This window comes from Balaenoptera borealis (genome assembly GCF_965194805.1).
Source record: "Balaenoptera borealis genome assembly, chromosome: 14".
Lineage (NCBI taxonomy): Eukaryota > Metazoa > Chordata > Mammalia > Artiodactyla > Balaenopteridae > Balaenoptera > Balaenoptera borealis.
In genome coordinates, this window is record NC_138875.1 from 4,051,365 (window position 1) to 4,079,228 (window position 27,864).

The 27,864-nt window shown below is 53.0% G+C and overlaps 1 protein-coding gene across 3 annotated transcripts; it reads right to left on the reverse strand.

Moving 5' to 3' along the window:
• Window positions 1-1,493: 1,493 nt before the first annotated feature.
• On the reverse strand, window positions 1,494-18,811 carry CNDP2 (carnosine dipeptidase 2). Of its 3 annotated transcripts, none has more exons than XM_082355256.1 (12): window positions 18,725-18,811; window positions 15,894-15,984; window positions 14,676-14,819; window positions 11,114-11,276; window positions 8,913-9,001; window positions 7,229-7,429; window positions 6,890-6,974; window positions 5,998-6,158; window positions 3,991-4,155; window positions 2,879-3,020; window positions 2,519-2,666; window positions 1,494-2,129 (listed from the first exon to the last, which is right to left on the reverse strand). In XM_082355256.1, exons 2-12 carry the CDS (start codon window positions 15,951-15,953, stop codon window positions 2,060-2,062), a joined length of 1,428 nt encoding a protein of 475 aa, XP_082211382.1. In that variant the 5' UTR covers window positions 15,954-15,984; window positions 18,725-18,811; the 3' UTR covers window positions 1,494-2,059. The 3 variants fall into 3 exon arrangements, with proteins under 3 accessions (XP_082211382.1, XP_082211383.1, XP_082211384.1); XM_082355257.1 differs by having other exon boundaries at window positions 18,720-18,784; XM_082355258.1 differs by lacking the exon at window positions 18,725-18,811 and adding an exon at window positions 18,154-18,640.
• Between the last annotated feature and the right edge of the window lie 9,053 nt (window positions 18,812-27,864).

Genomic DNA, 27,864 nt, shown 5'->3' on the forward strand with positions numbered 1-27,864 from the left:
GAAGGAAAAGGCGGGCAGGCTGGGAACACCGTCCTGACCCCCACTCAGCTGCTCCCTAGAGCCCCAGAGGCCGATGCAGATGTTAAAATTCTCTCTGAAAAGCGGATGACAAAGTGCTCCTGGAGTCCTTCCTCTTTCTAATGCTAGATACTCATTTTTTTCTCTGCTTTCCTTGGGACAAAGGTCTCGGTATAACCACGGGGCAACAGAGGCACATAAAGGTTGACTCCCCAGGATGTCTTTCCCCTCCTGCAGCGATAGAAATGTCACCTATGCATGATTCCTGCCTCTTGTGCAGTTAGGAGTGGCTGTGTGACTACCTGAGAAAGATGCAAACTCTGGATGGTGCCCAGAAGCGACGAAGCCTGTCTTCCCCCATCCCTCCTTCCCACAGGCTGGGGCTGCGGGCCGGAGCAGAGGCCACGACCTTGACGTTGAAGCCGGGGAGCCCCGCCTGCCCGAGAAAACTGTCATCACCTTGAAGACTGTGTCGTCGTGGTCACAGCGGCCTCACTAACCCATGTGGTTTAAGGATCCTGACACGTCTACCACCCTTTCCTGATGCCGTGGCCAAAAAGCAAGAGCAAAAGGAACTTCGACTTTCCCGTGGTCGCGCGGAGACACTCAGCGTTCCTTCGGGCCGGGACTCCTCTCGGCTCCCTCTCTTCTGGGTCAAGAATGCAGCCCAGTAAGTTCTCTTTTTCTAAATAAGACCAGGCAGGGGATTCTTGTTAGCAGTCAGCTTCCTGCCGTGGAGTAACACCATTCAGGGCAAGTTTGGGATTTCACGATTGGGGAACGCCTCTCCTCCCACAGAACAGTGGGATGAATGCATTTCGCGAGCCCTGAGTAAAGCTTCTTCCCCTAACTGGAAACTGAAGTGCACAGAGCCCGAGCAGGTAGCTCCAAGGACTCGGGCCCCGCAGGGTGCAGGGTGCCTGGTACCAGACTGTTCTCCCGGGTGAGCCTCCCCGAGGACCAGCAGGATGAGTGGTGAGGGTGGAGACAAGGAGGCTGCGGCTCCCGACGCCGCGAGGACGCTGTGGAGGTGACGCCAGGGGCAAGGAGGGGGACCCGGGCAGTGAAGGAGAGATCCAGGGGTGGAAAGCGTGGCTCCACTCCGTCCCGTTAGGTGTCAGGTGTGACAGGGCCCAGTAACCAGCACCCCCGTCCCCCATCCCAGTCCCGGCCTACGAGTCAGGGGGGGTCAGCAAAGGAGACAAAACACGGACTTCACTCATGATCAACAAGGGCCCGGTTCCTTCGGGGGAGTTTAGTGTGGCCTCCTCCGTCGGCTGGGCCGGGGGACTGTGCTGTTTAAACCGGTCGGATGGGCTCTCCTGCGGCTCGGCAGCACCGGGAGCGGGGACAGGAGAGGACGAGCGAGACGGGCACCGGCGTCCTGAGCCCGGCCCCAGCCCCGCCAGCCCGCTCCGCGTACCTCACCGCGCGCGGGCACACGGCTGCGCAGAGAAAGGCGCACAGGCGGCAGCTCCTCCAGAAGCTCAGCTTTTTTTATTTAGCAACTCAGGTTGAGATCAAATAACCCTCCCAGTAGGCTGAGGTTTTGAGGGATCGTAATAAACAGAAGATGTGGAACACCAGTAACAGTTAAGGTCTTGAGAAAAGGACAGAATGTGCCCAAGACAGCAAAGGACAGAAAGGATGGCCCTCGAGGCACCAGGTGCCCGCGACTCAATGTTCCAAGTGTGTGTGACCCTGACTCTGGGGGCAGAGGTGGGACCAGGAAGCACCAAGGCCTCTCTTTAGCCCAGTGGACATCGACCAGAACTTTCTACAGAAGAACTTGTGCTTTTAGGCCTTGGCTATTTTCTGGAGACACCACTGAGAATTCAGCTGTCACCCAGGGTCGTTTACAAGCCCCCAGGGCTGAACATTTATCGCTGCCGGGATAGGTTAACTCCATCCTGAGACAGGTGGGTGGTCTCGCGTCCACTCCTGGAGGCCTGGAGAATCTGACGAGAGGGAAAGGAGAGAGACGGGCTTCCGCGTTCCTGAGCGACGGGAAGAGCGCAAGGTGATGGGAGGAGGGCGGTGCTCAGTTCTTCAGCTGGGACACTTCGTACAGGTATGCAGCCAGCATCTTGGTGCCTTCAATGTAGTTGTGCCTGACAGGGAGGAACAGTCATCACGCTGGCTGGTGTCCCGAGGGCCGGGCACAAATACTGCGTTCCTTCCGGAAGCGGACATCCCACCGGCCTGGCGTGCTGGCCCTGAGCGCTGCTTGCCTTGGTTCTCAAGTCCAGTCCGACTGCCCCACCAGGGACCAGCCCTGGTCCTGGTCTAACGGAACGCGTGGCTCTCAGCCGGTACTTAGCGTGAAGGGCCTTACCCGGACCACAGCTCCTCCCTGTCCGGATGCGAGGTCTCCACCTTGTGTCCTAACACCCAGGGCTCTGTGCTCTCCCCCTGCCCTCCAAGCAGGGCCTTTCTTTGCCTCAGTCCCTGATTGGCCCACCCCAGTCACCCCAAGATGGCCCCTCTTTTCTGTCCTCACCTGTTGAGCTTTTCATTCTGGGAGTGGGCTCCGTCATCTGCTGACCCCACGGGCAACAGCATGACATTCTTCCCTGTGGCCTCCTGAAATGTCAAAGTCACAGGAATACTGCCGCCTTCCCTGGTCAAGTCCGGCTCAACACCAAAAACTGAGGGAGAATGGAATAAAAGACACTGAGCTTTAGGGCTGCGAGGCCAGGGATCCGCCACAGATCTACTGGCCCGCAACCCCAAGTCCAGATCAGCAGCCCTGCTCTCAAGGTTGCAGGTGGCACAGCCCAGCCCGCACAGAGACAGAGCCGACACAGTCACACGCCCACGATCCGCCAGCGCCTATCCGCCCCCAAAGAGGACGTCTGACCTGTCTTCAGGGCTCTTCTCCCAGCCAAGTAATGAGGGTGGTTGAAGTCGGATACCCAGGGCTTCCCGCCGTGGCTCAGGTACACCTTGAACTTGTTGGGACTGTGCAGTTCAGCAAACTTCTTGGTCAAGTAGCTCGTAACCTGAAGCACAGGCAGGAGAGACAGTGTCTTACAAGCCTGGCCTCTGACCTAGTGCTGAGGATCTACTCCACAACAGTCTCTGGGGGTGAGTCCACAGTCGTCTACAACGGGTCTATAAGGGGTCTACAGTGAGTCTATGGGTCTACAATGAGTCTCATCTGCTGCTGCTAAACACTGATCTGCATAACTACGATAACAGAAAAAGGGATTTTATCATGAAACAAACTTCAGTTATTTAAGGTAAAAGGTAATGTTTTAATTTCAAGCAATTCACCCTTTACGTAGATATTCCCATATGATGTTAATATTTAAATCCCATATGACGGTAACACTTAAATCAAGTTTAAAGAAAACGCCCCTTGACTTGCTTTACAAAAACGATTACGGCTAAAGCAAAAACAGAGCCAGGTGCTGACCCAGGGTCACCTCGTGATGAGAACATCTCAGTCCTAGGCTTGGAGAGCGGCCCTCAGTTTCCCCTCCCAACAGGGAAGGTCTTGACTCCGTCTCTCCACGAAACCCCCCGGGGGGAGGACGAGCGACTGCTCTCCCGCAAGCCTGGCTGACTCTCAGGCACCAGACGCTGCCCCACTCTGGACCCTCCCCCTCTGGAAGCTGCCCCCCAGTCCTGGACGCTTCCCCCTCTGCTGCTCACCAGGGACCAAAGGCCCGCGGACTCCCACCATAACACAGGCAGCCCGAAGTCAGCAACTGCCTTGAGCCTCGGGACGAGGTCAGAGATGAGATTTCAGCACGCCTCAGCAGTGACAGAGGCCACTCGCACGGGATGCCCTTTTACGGGACCTTGATCCCTGATTAGCTCTGAACTGCTTGTTCCAGCAGCCGCTGAGCTGGCGAGAGCCGAGGACAGGGCTGTGCAGGCGGAGGCGCGCCCTCCCGCTGCCCAGAGCCCCGCTGACAGGCCCCGGGTGGGCAGCACGCCCCGCCCACGCCCCAGCACCCCACGTGCCTGCTCGGTGACCACCTCAGGAGTCATGTCTGGCACGAGCCTGATGGAGAACTTGCCGATCACTTTGTGGGGAATCACGGTCTTGACCCCCGACCCAGAGAAGGCACCTTCGATCCCGTGGAGGGAGAGGGACGGGTACCGCCACCTGTGCATCAGGATGTCTTTCTGCAGAAAAACGACAAAGTGGGTCGGAAACGGCACCGCCTGCTCACGGAGGAGCCCGGCCGGCCTGGGGTCCACACACCGTCAGGAAGGCAGGAGCGACCCGGCAGGGCCGGTAGATGAGCCGGCCCCAAAGGCGCTCCGGCAGCCGCTACAACAGCCCCCCAAGGGGGCTCTGCGCGCCCAGGACGGCCGCAAGCGTGTCCTCTCCGCGCCTCCCAGTGAGTCCGCACCGCCCGGGTCAACAAAACTGACCACACAGGAGCCACGGTGTTCTGGCCAGCCCCACCCATATGAGGGCTGTTGCAGAGCCAGGGGCACCAGGAAGGGGAGGGAGGCATGACCCCGGCCATCCTAGGTCCTGGGCTTACAGGACACCGAGTGTGGGGCGAGCTCCCCGAGGAGGGGAAGCCAGGCCGTGCATCACGTCCTAGGCCGGTGCCCACGGACAAGCCCGGCAGCCTCTGCTGCGGGGATGGGCACAAGGCAGCCCCCCGTCTCGCGAGCGTCTACTTGACACGGCCGCCTCTCATGCCCCTCTCGTCCCAGCGGTGGCACGCGACGTATCAGGAGAGGACACGCTGCCGCCCGAACCCCTGGGCTTCCTCGGCGACTCAGCACGTAACTCTGGACGTGTTTGTGAACCAAAGAGCCCAGTGACGGCCGGAAGGAGCAGACACGGCCCTTAAGCAGACACCTCACGTAAAGGCAAATGTTACCGGAAGGCAGCGGGGCAGGAGGAAATACAAATGTGTCCAGAGCCCAACCTTCCCCAGACTCATTTCTCCCCTGGGACTAGTCTCTCTTGGTCACGGCGTCAGGACCCAACTGACTGCCGCCCGCGAGGACCCCGTCTCGGCTCCGCCTGTGAATCCTTACCCCGCTCGGTCCTCTCCGATGCGTCCTGAGCCTGAGGGGTCCCCGGCCCCGCCTCCCCGCCCCCCAGCGCCCCCCGCAGCCTCACGGCCCCCCAGCCCCAGCGCCTCAGCTCCTATCCCGCCACACCCCCTGCCCGCAGTCTGTCCCCAGCGAGGGCTCATCAGCGCGTCCCTCTACTCAACACCAGTCACACCGCCGTCTTCCAGGACAGTGCACGACCTCCTCGGCAGATCAGAGGCCTTTCTGTCAGGCACCTTCCCTCCGAACCCCGGGCCTCACTGGCCGCCCACGAGCGGGACAGCTGAGGCCTGCTCTGGCGCTCAGCCCCGCCTGTCTCCTGCAGGCCCGGTGGCACTCCCGTCTAGGACGCCTCCCCCTCCCCCCAGGCGCCAGACCACCCCACGGTGGCCTCCGCACACCCCCTAAGCTTCTCTGCCCGTCTGTCACCTGGAGAGGTGACACTCAAGGGCCAAGCCCGGTTGCGCTCCTCCTGCATCCCCAGGGCCTGCCGCTGCGGTTCAACTAAAGCTTAGTTAACCACGTGAACTTATAGTCACACCTTAGAAACCAGGAACTAAGCTAATTAAGAGAAAGGTCACAACACGATTTTCTCCTGACAGTTAAGTAAATGTTTTGTGCAAATGGTTTCCACCTTAGCATCCAGCTCCGTCAGGAATGGCTTAAATCATCTCTGGCCCGGTGGTAAAGTGACTTCCCCACATGTGCAAATGAGGAAAAGCCCCTGCCTCTCTGCAGACGTCCCCCAGCTCCCGAGCTCTCCACAGTCGACATGTGACACGTTAAAGAGCTCCCAGCTCCCAGCCTGGCGCGTGGTGCCTTCCGGCGCCTGCACCGTCTGGCTGCTCCCGTGCCCGGGGTACGCCCGAGTCCATCCAGCCCTCAGCCTCCGGCCCGGGGACCCTGCAAGCCCGGCGGGGGGCAGGCCTCGCGGCGCCCGGGCAGCACCTTGCAGCCGTGCAGCAGGGTCTGTGTCCCCACATCCCGGGTGTACTCCTCCAGGTCGAAGTCGATCTTGTCGTAGAGCTCCAGCTCGTCGTCCCTCACGGAGGCCACCGCCTCGCTGATGCCCGGGATGAGGATCTTCCCCGTGTGGTCCATCAGGCAGCCTGGAGGAGTGGGGAGGGTGAGCGCTCAGCGTGCATGCGCTCCGTAAGGCGTTCTGTTACCGTAACAACCCAGGGAGGAGAGCGGGGGCACCTGCCGTGTAACACACGGAAGGCAGGAGAGCCGTCCACGGTCACGGAGCAGGATACACACGGAGCAAACGGGCTCCCGCAGGCCCGCCCTGAAAACCACTCCTCTGTCCAACATGTCCTGTTTAAGGCACGTCCCACGAGAAACTACCTGCTCCCACGCTGAGGGGGGAAAACCGAGTGGGGCAGGGTAGACTCCAGTCCCAGAAAAGTCAGCTCTGTGCACGGCCGCCGCCGCCCGCCACGGAAGGAAACAGGACTGAGCACACGGCGGGCCGAGGCCGTGCGCCAGGGGGACACCAGGCAAGGGAGCCGTGGCCTCGCTCTCACAGGGCTGAGCGCGCAGGAGACTGCTGCGGCCAGTCACAGTGTCAACTAGACCGAGGTTGACGCCCTCCAGGGACGTAACACACAACGGCGTCCAGAGGAAGGACGGCCGTGACAGGGCAGGCGGGGTGCCCGAGTCGGGCCGCGGAGACGACATGGGGGGGAGGGGAGGCAGAAATGAAGCACGGGGGTCTTTTAAAGGGACCAGTCAGTGGCGGGGGGTGGGAGGGAGGGACAGAAGGCATGAAGCAGCCTGGAAGCAGTGCCCGCACCAACCCCCCGCCCGACTGCCACGCGGTGGCGGAGGCCACGCTCACCCATCAGCACGATGAGGTCGGTCATGGCCTCGTGCACCGAGCCGCCGTACACGCCGGAGTGCAGGTCTCTGTTGCTGCATTCCACCTGCAGACACATGGCCACCCTGCTTGGCTGCTCACGGGAGCCCGTTCTTACCGCGCGACAGTAAAGTGAGCAAAGAACGTTCACACGACCATTTTCGAAATCAAAATCTGCTCCCTCAACAAGCAAAGCAAGGTGCTTCCTAAATGCCAGAACTCTGGCAACAATCAAAAAATCCTCTTGGAAACGCCAACCACAGGAGAACGCATGGGCACCCAGAGCCCTCCCAGCTGCTCCCCGCACGACTCGGCACAGACCTCAATGAAGAAGTAGCAGATGCCCCGGAGCCCGTAGGTGATGCAGGGCTTGTTCTTCCCCAGCCAGTAGTTGTCAGAGATGCAGACGTAGTCCACATCCTTAAAGAACACGTCCTTCTGGGCAAAGATCAGCGCATCCAGGCCTTCGGAGCCAGACTCCTCCATGCCCTCCAGACAGAAGCGGACGTTGACGGGGACTTCCTGGGCAGGAGGCCGGTGAAGGAAGGCACTCAGAGCTCACGGGCTTAGAAGCAACAGCCAGGAAGCCACCCAATGTTGGGAAGTCACGAATTTCAAATAAGTGACTTCCTCCAGACCGACCACTGGGCGGGCTGTGTGTGGCCCACAGAGACCCTCAGTCCCCAGGCGCTGGGCCACCAGGGGACAAGCGTGGCTTCGGCCGGTCACCCTTAGAAGGACTCCTTCCAAGGAGCTCCCAGCCCGACCACATGTGCCACTCATCGGGGTCTCTGCGCTCGCCCAGCGCGAATCAGCGTCTCCAGCAAAGCTGAGCCGCCCTCTCTAAAACAAAGGCCACGACACAGACAGCCAGAGCCTTCATCTGCGTGGCCACCAGCAGTGCACGCCAGAGCGAGAGCGCGCTTCCCCCAGTTCAGAAGGCGCTCCACGCACTGCAAGCCCTTCTCCTCCAGAGCTGACAGTGACCCTAAGATGCCACGTGGCTCCTGCTCGGTGGGCTTCCAGGTCTCCCCAAGGCTGTGCTGTGAGGCACGTGGCCCTTCCACAGGAGACAACGTGAAGCCACACCTGAGCGAGGCGGTGCCAAAGGCCATGGAAGGCTGGGCCCGTACGGACTCACGTCTGCGGGGTCCTAGCTCAGAGCTGCCCCCAGACAGCGCTGCTCACCACACGCAGCACCCCTCTGCCACTCCAGTGGAACAGGGGTGAGGGGAGGTGCGCTGAGCGGCTCTGCCCTGCACACGGCCACCCCTCCGCTCGGCCACCCGCTGATCCCAGGGGCCCTGGAGGAGAGGGGCCTTCCCGGCCCGAGCCCAGCTCCCTCAAACCCTTTTCAGATCTACCACCCCATGTCCTGACAAAAATGCTTGTCATATCATTCTTATCGCAACACAAGATAAAAGCAAGATGCAGAAACTGCCTATATGTTATGATCACAATCAGATTAAAAAGAATTCTTGAAAAGATTGGTAAGTAACAAAATATTAAGTCTCTGAGGCCTGGATTCTAGGCACCTCTTTTTTCTCTCTACTTTTCTGTATTTTACAAACTTTCAACAAGGAGCAGATGTTTCAGTTAAGGAAATATATTTTTAAAAATCAAATTTAGTTTTAGGAGGATAAAAACCACACAGAGAAAGTGAGGGTCTGTCGGCTAGCACAGGGCCCGGGTCACGCCCTGGCAAGCGCCCACTTCCCAGGCGCGGTCAGAGCCCGGAACTCTCACCTGCCTGGGTCCCTGCTGAGTCACCAACAGGGTGACCTTGGGACGACTGTAAAACCACCGCACCTTCAATGTCTCCCCAAACTGGAAAAGAGCCTATAAACTGGACGATGACCCAGCTGCGCTGGTGCAGTTTGGGGGGAAGCCTGCTGTCTCCCGGCCCGTGCTCTTTGATCTTCAGGGGCTGTTCTGGGAACAGAAAGTCCCACTCCGCATCCCCAGGTGGAGCAGGGGAATCGGGCCCTAGACGTGGGCGGCGTACCTGACACGTTTTCTGGAAGGCTTCCAGGGCGTTCATCCAGCCGGCCACTGGCCCCTTATCATCGGTGGCTCCTCTCCCATACAGTTTGCCTAGAACAGCAATCAGCAAGTTCATCAGGTGACGGTGGCAGCGCACAGAAAGGAGCACCTCTCGGTGAACATCTGACGACATCCCAGCGCGACCCCACGCAGCCATCCTAAGCCTCTTCTTCGTGTCAGAAGCCCCGTTTCCATTCTATCAGGAGCCCCGAGTCTCCACCCAACATGATCGTTAGGATCTTCCAGAGAACTCGCCCGATCTAAGAGCAAGCCGTGGGAGTGCGGCCAAGGTCCCCACCGTCTCAGGGCACGCGCTGCAAACCCAGCTCCGCGGGACCACTGCCACTTGGCTAGTGTGTTAAAATCTAGTCCACAGCCAGCCGGCAGCAGCTCCCTCCAGGGGAGGGAGAGCTGGCTGGATGCAGGTGCACCGACCAAGGAGAACCACAGCCTCACCCGCACCACAGCCCAATCTGACGAGGAACAGAACTGACGTCCGTCACGTACCCCTCTAGGTTATCACTAAAGGCAGGAAGCTGCCCCTCCCCAGTGTAACCGGCCACCTCCCCGCTGCACAGCCACCTCTGGGACCCCCGTACAAAGGTGGGTGTCTGGGCTGGGCACTGGCCATCTTGAAGGACACCAGGGAGACAAGCCCAGACCCCCCCCTCCCGGACCAGATGCAGCGTAAGGCCCGAGGGAGGCCAGAACCCCGGGCGCCATGTGCTCAGGGGGCCCCTCCCGGCCTCAGTCTGTCCCGGTCGGTCCTCTGTCCTCCTCACCCTTAGCCCATTTTCAACGTTCGGCAGGTCAACCTGACCCACCCCAAAGCGGCGTGGGGCTTAAAGCCATCACTGCCTTGGGGATTTCTTTTTTAAACTAAATCTGCTTTTCACAAAAGCTAAAGAGCTCTTCTAAGAGGCATCCTCGTCCCTGTGGCAAACACTGACCAAGCGACCCCAGGGAGCCGGGGCTGTGCGGGCCGGGGCGGACAGAGGCCGAGAGCGCCCACCCCCGGCCCGGCACGCCAGCAGGCATGTGTGGGCAGCTTCTCCGGGCTACGGGGGCGCTCCAGGTTCTTCCGTCCTGCGTGTCTGTGTGTCTGTCTGGGGGTGGGCTGTCAGGGGGGGGCTGAGCAGTAGGTGACCAGGGCTGGCGCAGAAAGAGGCGCAATGAGGGGAGAGAAGATGGGGCCCACCGGGTCCCCCAAGAGGCACCGCTGTGGGGCAGGGCGGGAGGCGGTGCAGGACCCGCCTCCACAGGCCAGGGGAGGGCCTTGCAAGGGGGAAGAGAAGGGGCGGGACGAGGACAACCTCCGGGGGGTTCTGGTGCAGGGGTGGGGAGGAGGGGCGCCGCTGGGAGAGGGGAGAGGGGACGAGAGGAAGGGCGGGGGCCCAGGCTCTGGACTGAGGACACGTTAGCAAGCGCACCCTGAGGACCGCTGTGCGCAGCAATGGCGTGACTGTCCCTGAGCCGGGGAAGCTCCAACAGAAACTCAGCGTGTCCCGCAAGAAAGGCTTTACTTAAAGACGGTCTGCACTCGGCCCAAGGGGACGAGGCACAAATGAAGGGGCTGCTCCACGTGGCGAAAGGCTGCGTCCAGTGTGGAAATGTGAAGGTTCAGTGACGAAGGCAGGCGGAGCCTTTACCCGGGGCGGGTTGGAGGGCAGCAAGAAGCGGGGCCAGTGCGGGGGGAGGTGAAGAGGTGCGCAAGGTGCCCGCGGGGCCCAGCCCGGGAGCCCTCGATGGCTTCACTGAGCCGTCACTGCCATCCTCCCCAGGGCAGCAGGCATCGGGGAAAGGCCAAGGCTTCCCTAAACCCTGACGGGAGCTGCTAAAATGCGCCACGGAAGCAGTTACAAATCGGATCAGATTTGGATCCCAGGTTTTGGGATGCTGCACCACCTCAATTCAGATCGGGCTTCCTGGGAAAGTGTCAGCAGGAGAGGGAAGCCCAGCAGGCCCAAGGCCCCAGAGACCTGGTTCCAACAAAGAAAGGAAGGCTTTCGGAGGTTTCAAGGATGGATGCACACGCGTGAGGCTTCCAGAACCCAATTTCTAGATCATGTACAAACAGCCAGCTCTGGAAAGACAACCCAGAGGCCACGGGTGCACCTCCTAAGCAAATGCCACAAGTCCTCGTCCTTGGGGAAGCGTCCCTACCGTCTCGCTCCACCAAGGTGAAGGGCTCGCTGTCCCAGCCGTCCTCCAGGGCTGCCGGCTGCACGTCCAGATGTCCATAAATGCACACCGTTTTCTTCTGCGGGTCGGAGCCCAGTGTGCCGAGTAAAATGGGCGGAAGTGGTATCTCCGAGCCATCAGGGAGCTGGGGGAGGAGAGGAGGCCATGGAGGACAGGCTTTGTTTAAAGAGGGTGGTGTTTACAGAAGATGTTATCAACATGCCCTGGACAATCTTATGTGTTCTCATCAACCACTTCTATTGCAGAGTTCAAGATCATACTGTTCAACCGAGTCATTAATTAACAAGAATATACTTTCCCGTAATCCGGAGCACAGAGACTGGACTACGGCCATCCCACCCTGAACGTGCCCCATCTCATCAGAGCACAGAGACTGAACTATGTTTACTAACTGCAGGTGGCTTGGTAAATTTTTAAAGGTTGATTTTTGAAAAAAACTTTTATGTAACAAAACATATTACAAAGGCTGAGTTTGGGATGCAGCTTAGTTCATTATTTTCTAAAATAATATATAAAATCTACGGTAATCTTAAAGCAGAAGATACATTTTGAAGTTTTTTATGTAAATTACAGTCATGCACAGAAAGGGCCGTAGACCAGGGTATGATGAACTGTAATTTGCAGGAGGCCACACTGCATGAAGCCGCAGTAGCTGGGACTCCTCCTGAGCCTTCTCCCAGAGGCCGTATCAGCCTCCCAGTCCCCTACGAGCGGGGGACAGATATTAATCACAGGATTCTCTCCTCATCTAGGGTAGAAATGCAGGTGTACGAAGGCAAGCCAGTGCCAAGCCCCACATCAAACTCAGGTCCCTTCCAACATTCACATCAGCTCAGCGTCTGCACCTTCCATGGTAAACCATGGCCCACGAAGGCCCTGCAAAATATCCGGCACCCCATCCTCCTCGCCCCGTTCCTGCAGTCTAAGAGGACAACCCGAGGTCCTTACAAAGTGCCACCAACGGCAGGGAGGGTGAAAGGAGCACGTGCTGAGTTTCAACTGCAGGAGCGAGGAAGAGTCACAGAGGAGCCATCACACACCTGGGTGTCAGGCTAGTTACTAGAAAACGCTCTGAAAACATACGTAACTAAACAGAACACACAAACCAAACTGATAATGAAGCTATGGTAACGATTTACAATTAAGAGGTAAAATGAGCAGCAGCTAAAACCGACAAGCAAATCGGGACAAGGGATGGGCCGGTAAAAGTGTCCTTCTCCAAACTCCCGGGGGCACTGAGCACCTCTACGTCTCCGCGCCCATCAGGGAACGTTCCAGGCCGCCGAGTTCTCTCAGGATACGGGATCTGTCCTTCCAGTACACCCTACTCATAAATGCCAACTTAACTGCTGCTGACCCTGCAGCTGCCCACGCGCAATCCTGGACTCCACCTCGCCACCCACCCACGCGAGCTGCCCTGGGGCTGTGTCCTCGCGAGGACGGCCTGTAGCCACCAGGGCAAAGAACCGTTCTCGAAACCAAACGCCCTGACCTGGTCACACAAGACACGGGGCGCTGCGGTCCCAGCTGGCCCTTTGCTTGCCTCATAGGAAAGTGATTTTTAAAAACAGATTTTCTCTAAATAAATCTCTGCTCCAGGTAGCTCCTCTGAAACACTTTAGCATTTTCTAAGAAGCCACTTGGGCCCATAGATATTCATGCCACAAACTGCAAATCTCTCTCTGGGTTTCCCCACTTACTCAGATGTCACAGGACAAGGCCTGGGCGAGAGACACAGTGATGTGTTCACAGGGAGAACACGCTGTCCTCTACCAGCATCTGTCTGGGCACAAGTCTGTGTCAAGGGGTCCTCACGTCTCCCTCCTTTCCACCCATTCTAACGGCCACCACACGAGTCCAGCTCCCGACCCCTGACCCACTGCACCGGCGCCGGGGGCTCTCCCGTCACTGCTCTGCTCAGGAGCCACGACTGCCCCATTGGCTGAGCTCCTCTGTCTGGCGCTCGGGCCCTCAGGGACAGGGCCCGCCACCGCCCGGGGCAGCGCTGGGCTGCAGGCAGGCCGGACGGGACGGCTCCTGCACCAACCCTGGCAGGGAGGCCCCAAGAGCCCCAGATCAGCCCTCCCACCGTCACGTCGGCCCCTGAACCTTGCCCAGCAGGGACCGGGCTCCCAACATCTGTCCTCTGTGAGGCTGAAAGTACCCCGGCTTCTGCGCGTACAAGTGCTGACAGCCACCCCACGCCCGCCCCAAGGCACCACCACCACCAGGAAAGGGCAACACCACTGCCAGATGAACTGATGGGCAGAGGGGACCACATGTGCTACGGCTGCGCCCCACGAGGACCTCGGCAGAGCTTCTCTAACAGTGATGAAAGCTGCCAACTCCTTCCCTGATAAAAGTAGGCATCATGGAACTCAAATAGTGTGGCAGTCATTTAGTCTTTCGTGGAAGGCCCTTTCTGAAGAACCGCACTGTAACATCCGTGTTAAACAGAATAGATCCATCTATTTTAACAAAACAACTCTTAAAAATTATTTGTCACCTAGATTTTTTTTTTAATATATTAGGAAAAAAGGAAGAGGAAGAAAGTCAAGTATACTCCTAACAGACACTAACTCAAAGAAACTTGGTTTAGCCTCTCATGAGTGGGCAAAGTGCCAGGAAGCTCTAATGTGCCTTAAGTAATCTTCAGTTAACTATTAAGTCTGTGGTCAGAAGAAATCTCACACAAACGACACTGGACTGGGAATCGGAAGGCCCAGATTTTAACCTCCTTTGCCATGGGCCTATTATTGGTTCCCAGGGAGACAGAGCCCACCTGGGCCTCTGGGTCCTTCCATTTATGAAAAGAGCTGAATGTCCATATCTGAAATCCCAGGATATGGTTTCAACGGACACACAAATCATCAGGCAAGAGAACCAAGATAAACCAAACCCAGTTATCCCTGCAACATAAAAGAGCGTTACAAACTTCGAAAATGCATGCCATGAAACATGTAATTAACACGGGACTGAAATCATCTGAAAGGAAAATAGTGGAATAATGCACCAAAAAGTGAGATTGTTCATTCAAGTTAGAATCTGTCACAATCCTGCATTAAAATGCAACTGAGCCCCAAGTCCCACACATAAAGTAGCCCTTTTCCAGGAACCAAGTCATGAAAAGTGCTGTTTCTACCAACTGGGGACACAGTGGGTGTGAGTGGGAGTCTCCATTAGTTTTGCATCTGATTGGCAAAGAGCAACTTCCTGGTCTGAAGGCTGACTGACTGCTGGGAAGGAATGCCAGCTCGCCTCAGAATGGCCATTATGTTAACTTCTGCTTAGATAACACTCAACAGTTCTCCTTCCTGGAGAACAGTGATGAGTATCACAAATCTCTGTCTAATCCAGCTCAAGAAATCACACAGTTTAGCATCCAAATCAGGCCTTCTTTGTTTGTTTGAAAGACCAGCAGGTTATCTGAAGCAAAGACATGTAAGAACTAGCCGAGGCCTATCAACTCCTCAGTAAACCTGCTCGTTGTGGCTCTGCAGCGCGGAGAGTGCCGGCCGCATACCTTCTGGTTCCCAATGTCCACCAGCTCCACGGAGCCCCCCAGCTGCTTGATGTCGGCAGCGGCGACCTCCATCATCCTCCTGATCTCGCCTCTTTTCTCGGGCCACGCAGACACGCTCTGGATGGCCACCCATTCCGCAAGTTTCTGTTTGTGGATAATAAGCAGAAGGGATTCTGAAAAGGTGCTCCTTGAGGAAGGAAGGTACTCACAAGGGTGCCACTGTCCGGCCCACAGAGGTCACTTGCTACCTGCGGCCACTCCATTTGGAACGTGCTGCCCAGACGCAGAAGAAGAGCTCCGTGGCATCTGCTTTTTGCTTAAGATATAAAGGGACTGCCTGTACTGACCCTACACCAAGAACTATACAGCATGACAGGAAAATCGTTAACTGTAAAGCATGACGTGAGTGTAACATGTACAAAGTTCCATAAACACGTTTACATCTGCATCTGACAAAATTACAACTGAAAGATACAGAAAATACCCAATATTTTCAGAGTCCAAGTTGGCTTATTTACCATCCTGACGATGGCCAAGTTCTCGAAAATAGAAGTTTTAGAATGAGCACTCTAAAGATTTCACCTGAAACATGTCTACCAAGGGCGATCTTAACGTATGATTCTTTAAGTTAACATCAAGAAACAGATTAATACATAACATTACCATATCATTTAAAACATGCTAAATGTAAAATAGTTCTTTATATCTACCACAAGAATAAACAAAAATCTTCAGTTAGCTTTGCCATTTCTAGAAACAGGTATTAAGAGTGTCTGTCAAAAGCCAACTTACATACTGTAATGAGAAAGCAGAGGAAAAGACCTCTAGACAATACACATTTTCAGTTACTTTTTTTTTGTGGTGACAACGCTTAAGATCTACTCAAGTACACGATGCAGTTTTGCTGACTATAATCACCCCACAGTGCACTGGATTCCCCAGAACTTACCCGCCTTGTAACTGAGGTTTGTGCCCTCTGGCCAACACCTCCCCAGTTCCCCACCCCCCGACCACCACCGTTCGACTCTCAACTTCTCTGAGCGCAACTTTTTCAGATTCCACATGTGAGATCACACTAGCGCTGGTCTTTCTCCATCTAGACAGTATCTGTAACACTTGATTAGAACAGCATAATTCATATTAGCTTCTTGAAAGTTTCTCTGGGTACCATGCAATTAAACTGAACTTGAATGTTTACTAGAATAAACATTCCCTTACCTTAACGTAGCGATCCTGATTCTCATCAACGTACTTAAACAGGGCAGTGAGGGCCGACATCTTTCAACCAGACCGCAGACCTTGGAGATTCCTGGAAGGAAGAAGAATCTGTCAGTGCTGCCTCGAGACAGGGTCCAACTGATCAACAGGCCTGGAGGCACCTGTGCAGGATCATAAACTGTACTCCACCCCCCGACCAGCACTGGATGCAGTCGTCACGAGGACTCCAGCAAGTGACCTCGCAGATACAGTGGTTCTGGAAAGCAGTCAGAGGCTCAGGCTGATCTCCATTCTTTTTTCAGAAGGAAAAGGTACACAGAATTGTCTGTCAAAATGGAAGGTAATCGAAGGAAGGGCCTGAGTTGAAGACAATCTGATATAAATTAAAAGCAGGTACTCCCCAGGAGCACTGACATACCGGCATTTTAAAACGTTTTTTAAAATTTAATTTTACTCTCTTAAAGCACACAACTTCCCCCTTACTATTACCACAGAGGAAATAATCACTCCAAGGCTTCCACCAAAAATGTCACATCTTGTCACTATGCCACAAACCAAGAACACAGCAAACAAAGCCCGAGGAAAGGATCGTAATTCAGTTTAAGGAAACTGACAACCTGGGCCCAGAAACAGCCAAGACAACGTATGAAACTCCACTAGGGCCCGATTAAGATTAAAGAAACTTCCAGCCTTCCAGGTGCATTTTCTAACATCCAGTTTCTGCTCTGTGAGACCCAACACGCCCTGCTCCACCTTACAAATACAGGGGAAAAGAAATCATGTGACTCATCATCTTTTTTCTTTGTTTGGCCATGTCTCAAGGCATGCAGGATCCTACTGATAGTTCCTCAACTAGGGATTGAACCTGTGCCCACTGCAGTGGAAGCTCGGAGTGCCAACCACTGGACCACCAGGGAAGTCCCGACTCATCTTCTTTAAAAACTGGAATCAATATGAAGCACAGAAAATCCTGGAATTGGCACTTTCAAAATGGGTTCTCCCCCCTTCCTCCAACTGACAACTCAGATTCCATCACGTGGCAAGACAAACCTCAGCAGTGACAGGAAGTATTTCAGAACTGCAGCTGCAGCGTCACAAGGCCCTACCACATCTCTGTAGTTACAGAGCAGGACGCCAGAAAAGCGCCTGCGTATGGACACACTGTAGTTAGAGAGCATCTTTTTCTTGGTATAGGATTCTGAAGTGACTTCTAAAGACAGGAGAGACTTTATCCACTGAGACATGAAGCCTGGCAACAGATCGAGGAAGTGCAGTGTGAGTTCAGTAAGGTCAATCCTCTTCCCACACCCAGAAAAGAGCATACAAACCTTCCAGCCAACTCAGAGGGTTTCAGCTGAGGCTCTGACCTCAAAGACAGGGATCCCTGAATGCAGAGGCACAGCATACAAGTCAAAGTTTTCAATCACAAAAGAAACCCTATTTAGCAGGACAATATGCTACATCAGGTACTTCTGAGCTTCTGGTCATTAAATGCCACAAATCCCACACTCACTGTAATATATTCTCATTAATATTATGTTCTTTGAGGCCCAATTAACCAATGGCCTTCCAGCAAAGGTCAAAGATTCAACTATCTAAGCTGCACCTTTTATCAAAGAGGAGTAAACAGAGACCAAGACCGACTGTTGAGCTCTGCAGGCCACCTCACCAAGGCTGGAGAAAAAGCAACTGCTCCTCTGAACTGCTAACCCAGTCAGAGAGGTCAGGCCAGGTCCATTTCTCCCTCCCACTCACAGTTCTGGTTTTTCCCGTTTCACCACCACTTCTTTTATATGCCCTGGCGAACTCCATTTATTAGGGTGAAAGCACCGAGCTGGAGTGAGCAAAAGCAAATATTACCCTCTCGAAAGAAATGCCAGCCTTACTCTCCTCTTGGAATCTAAGGTTCTGGGGAGTAACATAACTTCAACAGTGAAACTAGTGTGAGAGGAAGAAGTGATACGGTGGCACCTGGAACCATCCAGCAATGCCTACGAATGATTCTCCCTACGAATGATTCTCCCAGTTCTGAGTGCCCCCATCCTGTCCCGCACTGATTCAAGGCACATGGTACCCTAAACAAACGCCTGAATCAGGGCTTCAAGTCTGTGTAAAACCACTGAAACAGCTGTGGAGACCTCTGGTTTGCCCAATCTAGACCTTCAATCCAAACGTACAGTTCTACAGAATTACTTCTCGCCACCCCTCCCTGCAAACACCAGGGACGACAAAGGCATGAGTAAAACCTGCACCAAATCACTGAGCCAGCACTAGGATCCCGTGTCGGCGGCGCGGGCGGCTCGGAGGCCCTGCCCGCGAGGCCCAGGGTCTCAAGGACTCGGTGCAGGCCGAACCGGGACCAGGCATCACTCCGCTTGACAGGTGAGAAAACGGAGGCTGCCTGAGGGCGGCCAGCTGCAAACTCCCAGCCCTAAATGTGGGCGGGGGCTAGAGACCCCTGACCCCGGGCCTCTGACCCCCGGGCGCAGGCCGTCCCGCGACACCAAACTCAGGCTTCCGCCAAGGGCTCTGCTACGAGACACAGGCTTTAGTTTTCTGCGGGCCTCGCCGAGGGAGGGTCGAGAGACCGGCGCGCGCGCGTCCTCCCCGCCGCCCCAGAGCCCGGACCCCCGAGCGGGCCTTTTGACCCGACACCCTCTTCTCCCGTTAGGCCGGCCACGCGCGGAGCGGGCCTGCGTCCTCGGCCCCCCAGCCCCGCCCGGCCTCCCCTGCTCCCCCGGAGGCGGCCCGGGGCCCCACGCTCCCGGCCTCCGCCCCGCTGCCACCGCCCTCAGGGCCTCCCCGCCTAGCGGTCCGTGACAGCAGCTCACCAGCCCGCCGCTGCCGCCTCTCCGCTTCCGTACCACGTGCCCCGGTCACGCCCCCGGCGCGGGCCCGCCCCGCTGCCGTCCGCCCACCAATCCCCGCCCTTGTCCGGAGAGCTGGCGTCGCCCCGCCCCCGCCGCCGTGCCGTCCACCAATCGCGGGCCTTGCTGGAGACGGCGTCGCCCCGCCCCTACCGTCGCCCCGCCCCTCCACTGCGCGGTACGGGGCGGGGCGGGGCGGAGCGGGGCTGAGACCCGGGGAGGCGGGGCTCCGAAGCACCTGCCTGGGCGGCGACCTCCCTCCGTCCATCGCCTAGTGCTTTCACGGTGAGGCCCGAGAAGTGGTCTTTAGTGCAAGGTGGTCCGAAGTGGGGGCGCCCACACACACCCCGAACCCTCCCGCCGAAAGCTCCCGTCCCCGCAGGCTCCTGAGGGGCGCGCGTTGCAATTTCACGTAGCTTTGGCACTTCGCTCGCCAAGCCTTCACCAGCACCATTGCTGAGAGGGGGAAATATTTTAGTATTTAGTCTTCCAATAATCCTAGGGATTAATGAAGAAAGTAGACCCACCATTTACTTATTCAGCATCTACTACTTCTTTTTTTAACCCTTACAAGGATCCTTGGGGGTACGATTATCTCCGTTAGAGTATTCCCCCAAAATTTGGCAAAACTTTTACCCCTCCCACATTCTTTGTTGTTTTAATAACAAGTTTAATAGTTGCAAGGGATGTAGTTTCCCACATCCTGTAAATATTTTGAAATAAAATTACCTAACTTTTTACATGGTTTGTTTTTCCTTCGAAATTCTATTTCCATCCATATCCCTCACAGAATTTTGTCAAATTATAACACGTTTATACTTGAGAGTCTTTTATTGATGATACTATCATACTCCTCTGCAACAGAATATGTATAAAAATTTAAATTAGTATTTACTTTACTATAGCTACAAAGTTCTAAGTGTTAAATCGTTCCTCTGGGCTAAATTCTCATTACAATTATTAGTACATGATTGATTTAAAAAAACCACCTACATATATGCTTTGGTAAAGAATTTTTAGCTATTTAAAGTAATTTATTGGAAATATATCCTTTACTCATATCTATTAGGCTTTTAAAAAATTAGTTATCTATAAATGAGATTATTGCTCGAATGAGACAGGATTCGGTGAAAAACGCAGCAAAAAAAGGTGATTTAGAATAAAATCCATAATACATTACCCATATATTAAAATTTTATGGGCATGTGGTAGAAATAAATAAGAGCAAAGGGGAAGTTTCGGTCCAAGTAAAAAGTGAATGTGCATTTACAGTACCTAATAATCATTTGACAAAAGTTAATGAAAATGTTTCTCCTGCAAATCTGAATAAAAGTTAAGAAAATGCACAATTTAATCTTGATACAGAACTCTTTTACTTGGAAATATAATGTTAATTGTCAGAAGGTGGAACTTTCTACCTCCTACCCCCTGAAATAAAGCAAAACATGCAACAGACAGGTGGTCTTGAGTGAGGGGACGTTCTCCAATAACATACTTTCAAACTGTATTTCAAATTGTCCCTTTGTTTGGAGCATTTTGGCTTTTAAAGAGGTAATAAATGTACAGCACTTAGAACGATGCCCAGGGTTGAGTGTCTGGGTCTGCTCAGGCTGCTATAACAGAATATCAAAGACTGGATAGCTTATAAACAACAGAAATATATTTCGAACAGTTCTGGAGGCTGGAAGTCTAAGATCTAAGTGCTACCAGGTTCAGTGTCCGCTGAGAGCCCGCTTCCTGGTTCATAGATGCTGTCTTTTCGACGCAACCTCACATGGCAGAAAGCTCTCTGGGGTCTCTTTTATAAGGATGCTAATCCCATTAATGAAGGTTCTGCCCTCATGACCTTATCACCTCCCGAAAGGCCTAAATACCAAATACCTCCAAATATCATCCCCTTGGGGATTAGGTCTCAACATATGAACTTTGGGAGGACACAAACCTGCAGTCTGTGTAGCTCTGTCTTGTAAAGGAATGCAGGAAGGCAGTAAGGACAGCAGGTGGCTCCACTGCCAGCAGGTTCTCAGGTTTATCTGCTGTAGGAGAGAGAAAACACGGAATTGGGGCAGCTGGAAACTGGTGCCCTTAAAACTTTCTGAACCCTTCTTTAAAAGTCTTCTTGTGCCCATGGGTATTTCAGTCTGAAGACCACTGCCTTCCTTACCCAGCGATTAAGTAAATGAGCTAATATTTAAACCTAAGGGTGCACCGATGGAAATCTCCAGCAGGTGGCGATGCAATCCAGCCCTTCTTGGGTAAAGGAGGCTTTGCAGATTGCTCAGTATTGACAAATCTGATCTTAGTTTAAGGAGCTAAGTAAACAGGTTTCTCTTCTTTGCTGGATTTTTTGGGGAACAGGGACACTATGAGAGAAGACAAAGAAAGAGTTACGTGGTCGGGTGACCAGAGGTTGGGTGCTTCAGAAAGAGAAATGACATGACTTATTCTGAGAACGTAGGGAATATCAGCATCACGAAAGTTACTATTGATTACAGATCCATTGATACAACATTAGATCGCGCTTCCAATCACCACAATCTTCAGTTCCCAGCACGGTCACAGAGCTTAGTCTCCAGACTCCCAGGCAGTTCTGTTTAACCAAGCTTAACTAAGCACACAGACCATGGGAGCACCCATTACCCTGGAAGTTTGAGAATTTTCCTGAGCACAGGGGCCACTTTGGAGAGCCTAATTGTTCTCGGAAACCCAGATGCAGAGAAGTGGTAGGTCACCACGTTAGAGGATGCCTGCCAAGTTGGATGGCACAAAGAGAGAACAGAGGGCGAGGAGGCTAGGAGGGGGCAGCAGATGCCAGCCTTGCTCCACGCGCCTCAGCCCCAAAGGGGCTGCTGAACTCCAGTCCCCCCACAGTGGTCTCTGCGGGTCTCCCTCAGTGTGTCTGTCACACCGCCCCCCATTCTTTTTTTTTATATATAAATAAATTTATTTTATTTATTTGTTTTTGGCTGCACTGGGTCTGCGTTGCTGCGCGCGGGCTTTCTCTAGTTTCGGCGAGCGGGGGCTACTCTGCGTTGCGGTGCGCAGGCTTCTCATCATCGTGGCTTCTTGTTGCGGAGCACAGGCTCTAGGCGCATGGGCTTCGGTAGTTGTGGCTCCTGAGCTCTAGAGTGTAGGCTCATTAGTTGTGGCGCACGGGCTTAGCTGCTCCGCGGCATGTGGAATCTTCCTGGCCCAGGGCTCGAACTCATGTCCCCTGCATTGGCAGGCGGATTGTTAACCACTGCGCCACCAGGGAAGCCCAGCGCCCCCCCATTCTTTATGACAGGGACCAAGCAGCCCTTGGAGATTCAAAGGCTGAGAGTGAACTGTCTATGGTCTCACCATCCCCATCCCAGGGAGACGGAAGGTCTGATCCAGAGCGGAAGCAGCAGCATAGATGTAGCGGCCGCGGGCTCCGCGTAACCAGGATTCACGTTTCACACTTCACCCGCCGTACCCACCCGCCCGTGTCCCCGAGTAGAGCATCCAGGAGCCACGGTTGGTGTCCTCTATCCTCCCTGTGAGCCGGGGATTAGGTCTCCGTCCAGAACCCCTCTCTCCAGAGCAAAGGCTCTCACAGGCAGGGCATGCAGCAGTCTTTGTGGGCAATAGTTTTTTACTTAACAAATATCTTCATGTTTTCCTATTCCTGACCCAGGAGGATATTTCAAAAATAAGATAGAAAATGAGTGGGGAAAGGTAGGGCAGCTCCTACTGAGGACACTCTTCCTTTGTTCTGATTCCTCACAGGTTACACATCACTCCAGGGTAAGGCCCACGCCCAGTGTGTCTTCTGAGCCCCGGGTTTAGGCCCTTAGTTCCCGGGGGAGAGAGAAGCACACGGGTGCTAAGACGGAAGGGGCTTCCCAGAGAGAGCTGCCCACAGACCACTGGGTGCCACGCATGGCCACAGCCACTGGATGGCCAACGTCCACCCTGATGACCCAGCAGTTACCCGAGGAGTCCACGGCACTCACGCCTTTGGTTCCTGCTCCCCGTGAGTCTGCTTCCACTTTCTACTCGGACACTGAGAATTCATTTCCTTTGCTTCAAGTTGAAATTTCTCAAAAGAGAGCATATGACTGGTTTAGCAAGTCACCATTAGGAGTCAATTCCCCTGCCAGGCAGAAGGTCTGGCCAGGTTCTCTCCAGGCCAGCAGCCTGCATGATGACGGCTGCCTCTGGGTCGGGCTCCCCAGCTGGTGCAACCCCAATCTGGCCGAGGGGGCGACGTCCCAGCTCAGCGCGGCGCTCTGTGCTGCAGGAGCCCAAGACAGACGCGGTCTGCAGTTGACCGCGGACGGGGTGGCATGACTGCGGCCCCCGTCTGGCCTGGCCCGTTCCCCAGCGTACAGGACACGGAACAGGAGAGTCTTCTAGCAGGTGGGACTCTGGGGGCAGTTGGCCCTGGCTCTCTTGGGATTCAGGCAGAAGTGACAGAAGCTTCCATTCCAATTTGGGGTCAGGTCAGGACGCTGTCCCAGCATTTGAAGAAACAGGACTGCTTTTAACCTCAAGACAAAAGCTACTGCCGACTCAGTACCGACTTCTTGACTTAATGGTTTCCAGGACAGCACTTTCATCCAAGAACCTGGAGGTGCCACCCTGGGCAGAGAAATGTGAGTAGGCAGGTAAGAGGTGGAAACGAGAGCTTTTAAGTCACTACTTTGAAGAAAACTCCAATTATTCTGACGACTCCCCCCTCCCCACCCCCCCCCAAACTAAAAAACAACTAGAACAGCAGCAGCTGCAGCCGAGCCTGGTCTTCACCTTTGAAATCAGCGTTTCCTGCTCTCTGGCCTGGAACAGTTATGTGACACCTTAACTCTGAGTATATTTAAGAACGTCAGTTGGGTGAATTCATAAAACCCCCTGTAATTTTCTCTAATTCAATGATGTCTATGTTGACTATGCCAAAGATTTTCAAGTCCAAAGAGCTTGAAAGAGCTTCAAGATATAAGACTTTGCAGTTTCCTCTAATATTTATGAGCTTTTTACAAAGGTCAATAAAAGCACCGTGGAACTGGAATAAGTATCCACGTGCCACGGTTAACATTTAGACTCTGTAGTTCTGGCTCTCTGCCTTGTGCTGTCATGTCCAGGCACCCAGGAGAGTCTGTTCTCTCTTTTACGGCAGGTGTTCTTAGCCATGTATTTTTTACTAGAGATAGAGTTCGGCTGTTGTGTGTCTGAAAAGGGGCTTTGTTGTCAGTTTAGCGCTGAATTTTCTTTTTTCATGTTTGCCTTTTCAGAGATATGTTTTTGTTGATGATCTCAATTGCCACACAGATCTTCACAATGTAACACTTTTGGAAAGAGTGTTCTGAAAATCACGGTTGTGTCATATCAACAAAAAGCTGTAGGAACTGAGAACGTTGAATGTGGGTCGCAAGTCCTGAATTAGTCTAGTGCCTGACACACAGTAGGTGCTCACTAAACGTGGAGAGTGAGTGGACAAATGAATGGACGGATAAAGCTATTCTTTCTATCATTCTTTCCTCCCCTGCCTCGGATGGTCCTCTTCAACAGGTATATCTTATAGGTGTAGCGACTGGGAAGGAAAGTTACAATGCTCTCCCTTCCCCCAGTCTTCCTGTGTTGGATGTCTTCTGTCTACAGGTGTGACAGCATCACCTTGATTCTTACAAAAACCCTAAAATTCATGGATTTATGGAATCCATGAATTTGCCTTTTAAAAAAAAAAAAGTTATGACTCTCAATATACAAAAAAGTTAACTTTGGCAGAATTTCCAGAAAGTTTCTTTTTTATTGTAGTAAGAACAATAACATGAAATCTAACCTCTGGACAGATTTGTAAGTGCACAAATAGGTACCATGTTGATCTCTTGGGCTTATTCACCTTGCATAACTGAAACCTTATACCCATTGAATTACATCTCCCCATTTCTCCCTCCCCAGCCCCTGGCAAGCACCAATCTACTCTCTGTGAGCGTGACTATTTTATCGATAGATGCCTCATAAGTGGAATCATGCAGTATTTGTCCTTCTGTGTCTGGCTTCTTTCCCTTAGTACAATGTCCTCAAGGTTCATCCTTTTGTTGTATATGATAGACTTGCCTTCTTTTTTATAGCTGAATAATATTCTGCTATATGTACATACCACATTTTCTTTATCCATTCATCTGTCAATGAACATTTAGCTTATTTCAAAAAATTAAAAGTAGAACTACCATATGATCCAGCAATCCCACTTCTGGGTATTTATCCAAAAGAACTGAAATCAGGATCTTGAAGAGATATTTGCACTCACATGTTCACTGCAGCCTTATTCCAATAGCCAAGTTGTGGAAACAATTCAAAAAGTATTTTAATTACCATTTGGCATTTTTAAGTACAGACTTCACAAAGTCTTTCATTTTTTTTAGACTTCAGAGAAAAACATTAGCTTCTTGTCCAATAAAGAGAAACGGTGGCACAGCATCTGTAAGCAGGTATCTGACCAAGGAAAAAGAGAACCGAAGTCATGGTGGCCCATGATCTGAAAGGAAAGCAGGGCCAGCCCACCCCACGTGCCAGCACAGGGAGTTAGTTTTGAGACCCCATGTCTCCTGGTCACAGCATACCAGGGTGGAAAGGTCTGGAAGCAGGGATGAGGAGGACTGCTTATCAAGTTTACCTGTTAGGGTTCTGTTTACACGTCTACCTTTATTATGACACTAACTTCAATAAAAATGATTTTTCATTTTAGTCTTTTGCATCTATTCCACTCTAATAATGTGTGCCAATTTCCACACTATCATGAGAATTTCAAACTGATCTTGGAGCTTTGCCACTAATAATATTAATTGAGATTTGTCATCTTTTATAACGTGACAAATTTTCAGGACTCACCTGTGAGCTGGTGATAACTCTTCTGGGTTTATATCATCTCTCTTGGCTGCAAGAATACTATTATTCATTTCTCAATTATATTTTTAAAATATCCAAATATTTAAGGGTTATATTTACTAATTAATCAAGAAGAAACTTTTTAATGTTTAAGCCTATTCCCGCACTCCCCATCTTGCACTGATTATTTAGAAAGGGTCCAAATGCTGAGTCTAATTAAAAGCATACACCACTTGTTGCAACTTACTTCAGATTTAAAATAAAAATTATGAAACATAATGGAAACATGTTTGCTCACCAGAAATTATACCCATTTAGCAATAACTCACAGTAGATTTCTGCCAAAACAGTTCTCTAAATATATGTTCTATTTTGTGGTCCATGATTTGTTACATCTTCACCTATTTCTAAGCCAGTGCAGTTAGGTGATAAGGGTTTCCATTTTCCCTTTTTTTTTTTTGATTGACCAACTCTCCAGTTATCTTTCAATTTCTTATCTGAGAAGCAAAGCATGTACTTGGGGATTTTAAAAAATACACGATTTGTTTACATTTCATTGGCAGTTGGAGGCTATTTCCCAGCTTGTTTTTTAAGTGAGAGGAAGAAAAAAACCCAATAAAACCCATCCTGTTTCAGAATATAAACAGTTTAAAGGCCCCCAGATAAGCAAAGGGAAATTGAAATGGTCTAATGTTCCAGCAAATATCAAGAATTCTGTGTGTTTTGAGTGATAACAATTTGTCCAAAGCTGGAGGAATAGACGGATGGGGGGGGGGTAGGTGAAGCCCGCTAAACAATTCTCTTTATTTACTGCACAAAAATCTGCGAACCCAAACTGAAATTTTCATTTTCTTCTTTGGGAAAAGCAAAATAACCAAATGTACAGAGAAATGTCCAGTTATGCGACAGAAACGTCTGTTCACATTCAGGTATTTGCCACCTTTGGTGTCCACAGGAAGGTTTCAGAAGGCTGCTTGGCCAAGAGCGTCGTTTTCAGCCTCAGTTACGTCGGTATATTGCCTCTCCTGGACCCATTTGCACTTAGGTCTTACCTCTGACTGTGAAACAAAGGCCGAGTCAAAACACTTCAGCCATCAACACAGGTAGGGCTTTCCTCTCCTACTACTGCACATGACCTCAGCTACCCTGAGACTGCTTCTCAAAGTGACTTATTCCGTGCATGTTAGGTTCCCGGGGCTCCTGCAGCAAACTGGGCAGCTGACAAACAGCAGAAGTGTACTGTCTCCGGGTTCTGGAGGCTAGAAATCGGAAATCAAGGCACAAGGCCCTGGGGAGGCTCCTTCCCTGCCCCTGCCAGCTTCTGGTGGTCCCTGGTGTTCCCAGGCTTGCAGCTGCAGCCCTCCAGTCTCTGCCTCTGTCTTGCCATGGCCTCTTCCCTGAGTGTACCTGTGCGGCCTCTCCTCTTCTCAAAAGGACACCAGTCGTTGGATTTAGGGTGCCCCCCCCCAATTCAGTCAGACCTCATCTTAATTAATTACACCTGCAAAAGACAGATTTCCAAATAAGGCCCTGCGCTGAGGTTCCGGGAGGACAGGAACTTGGGGGGACACTACTCAAGCCAGTGAACATGTATTTCACAATCACGTGTGCACGGTACACACCTCACTCCGCGGGTCCCCATCCTCGAGGAAGCCGCAGCTGCCCTCATGCCACTCTGCTGGGTCTCCATCCACTGAGTATGCCCAACAGACACCCCGATAATCAGTGTCCAGAGCAGTTTCTGACTCCTACTCGTACTCCAGAAGGAAGAAGAGAAACAGAAAGAGGACAAAAAATAGGGGGAAAATGGGAAAAAGGAACACCTAGTGGAGAGGAGGCCCCGAGGCAAGGAGAGGACAGAGCAAGCCGGGCGGTCAGGCTCACAGCGGCCACACGTGTTCCGGTGGTGAGACCTGCCCACCCCCGGGTCCTGAGCGCACCTTTGGAGCCTAATAGCGCAGGTGGGATGATGGCAGAGGTGGAGTCTTTACTCAACTGGGGTATTTGTTAGTAGGGCCCATGGCGCGTCATCACCGCACCCCACCCCCATGTGTGTCAGGCGCTCCTGGAAGATAAGGCTCTCGCCGCCCGCTGTCTAGAACCCAGTGAACGTGGAACACGCCAGTCCCTCCCCAGGGGGCTAAGGACACCACGCAGGTCATCACAACAAGGAAGCAACCAAGGCTGGACACGTCGGCACACGCCTGGCTGATCGGCACCAGTAGAGCCAGAACATGATGGAATATTTGGGACTA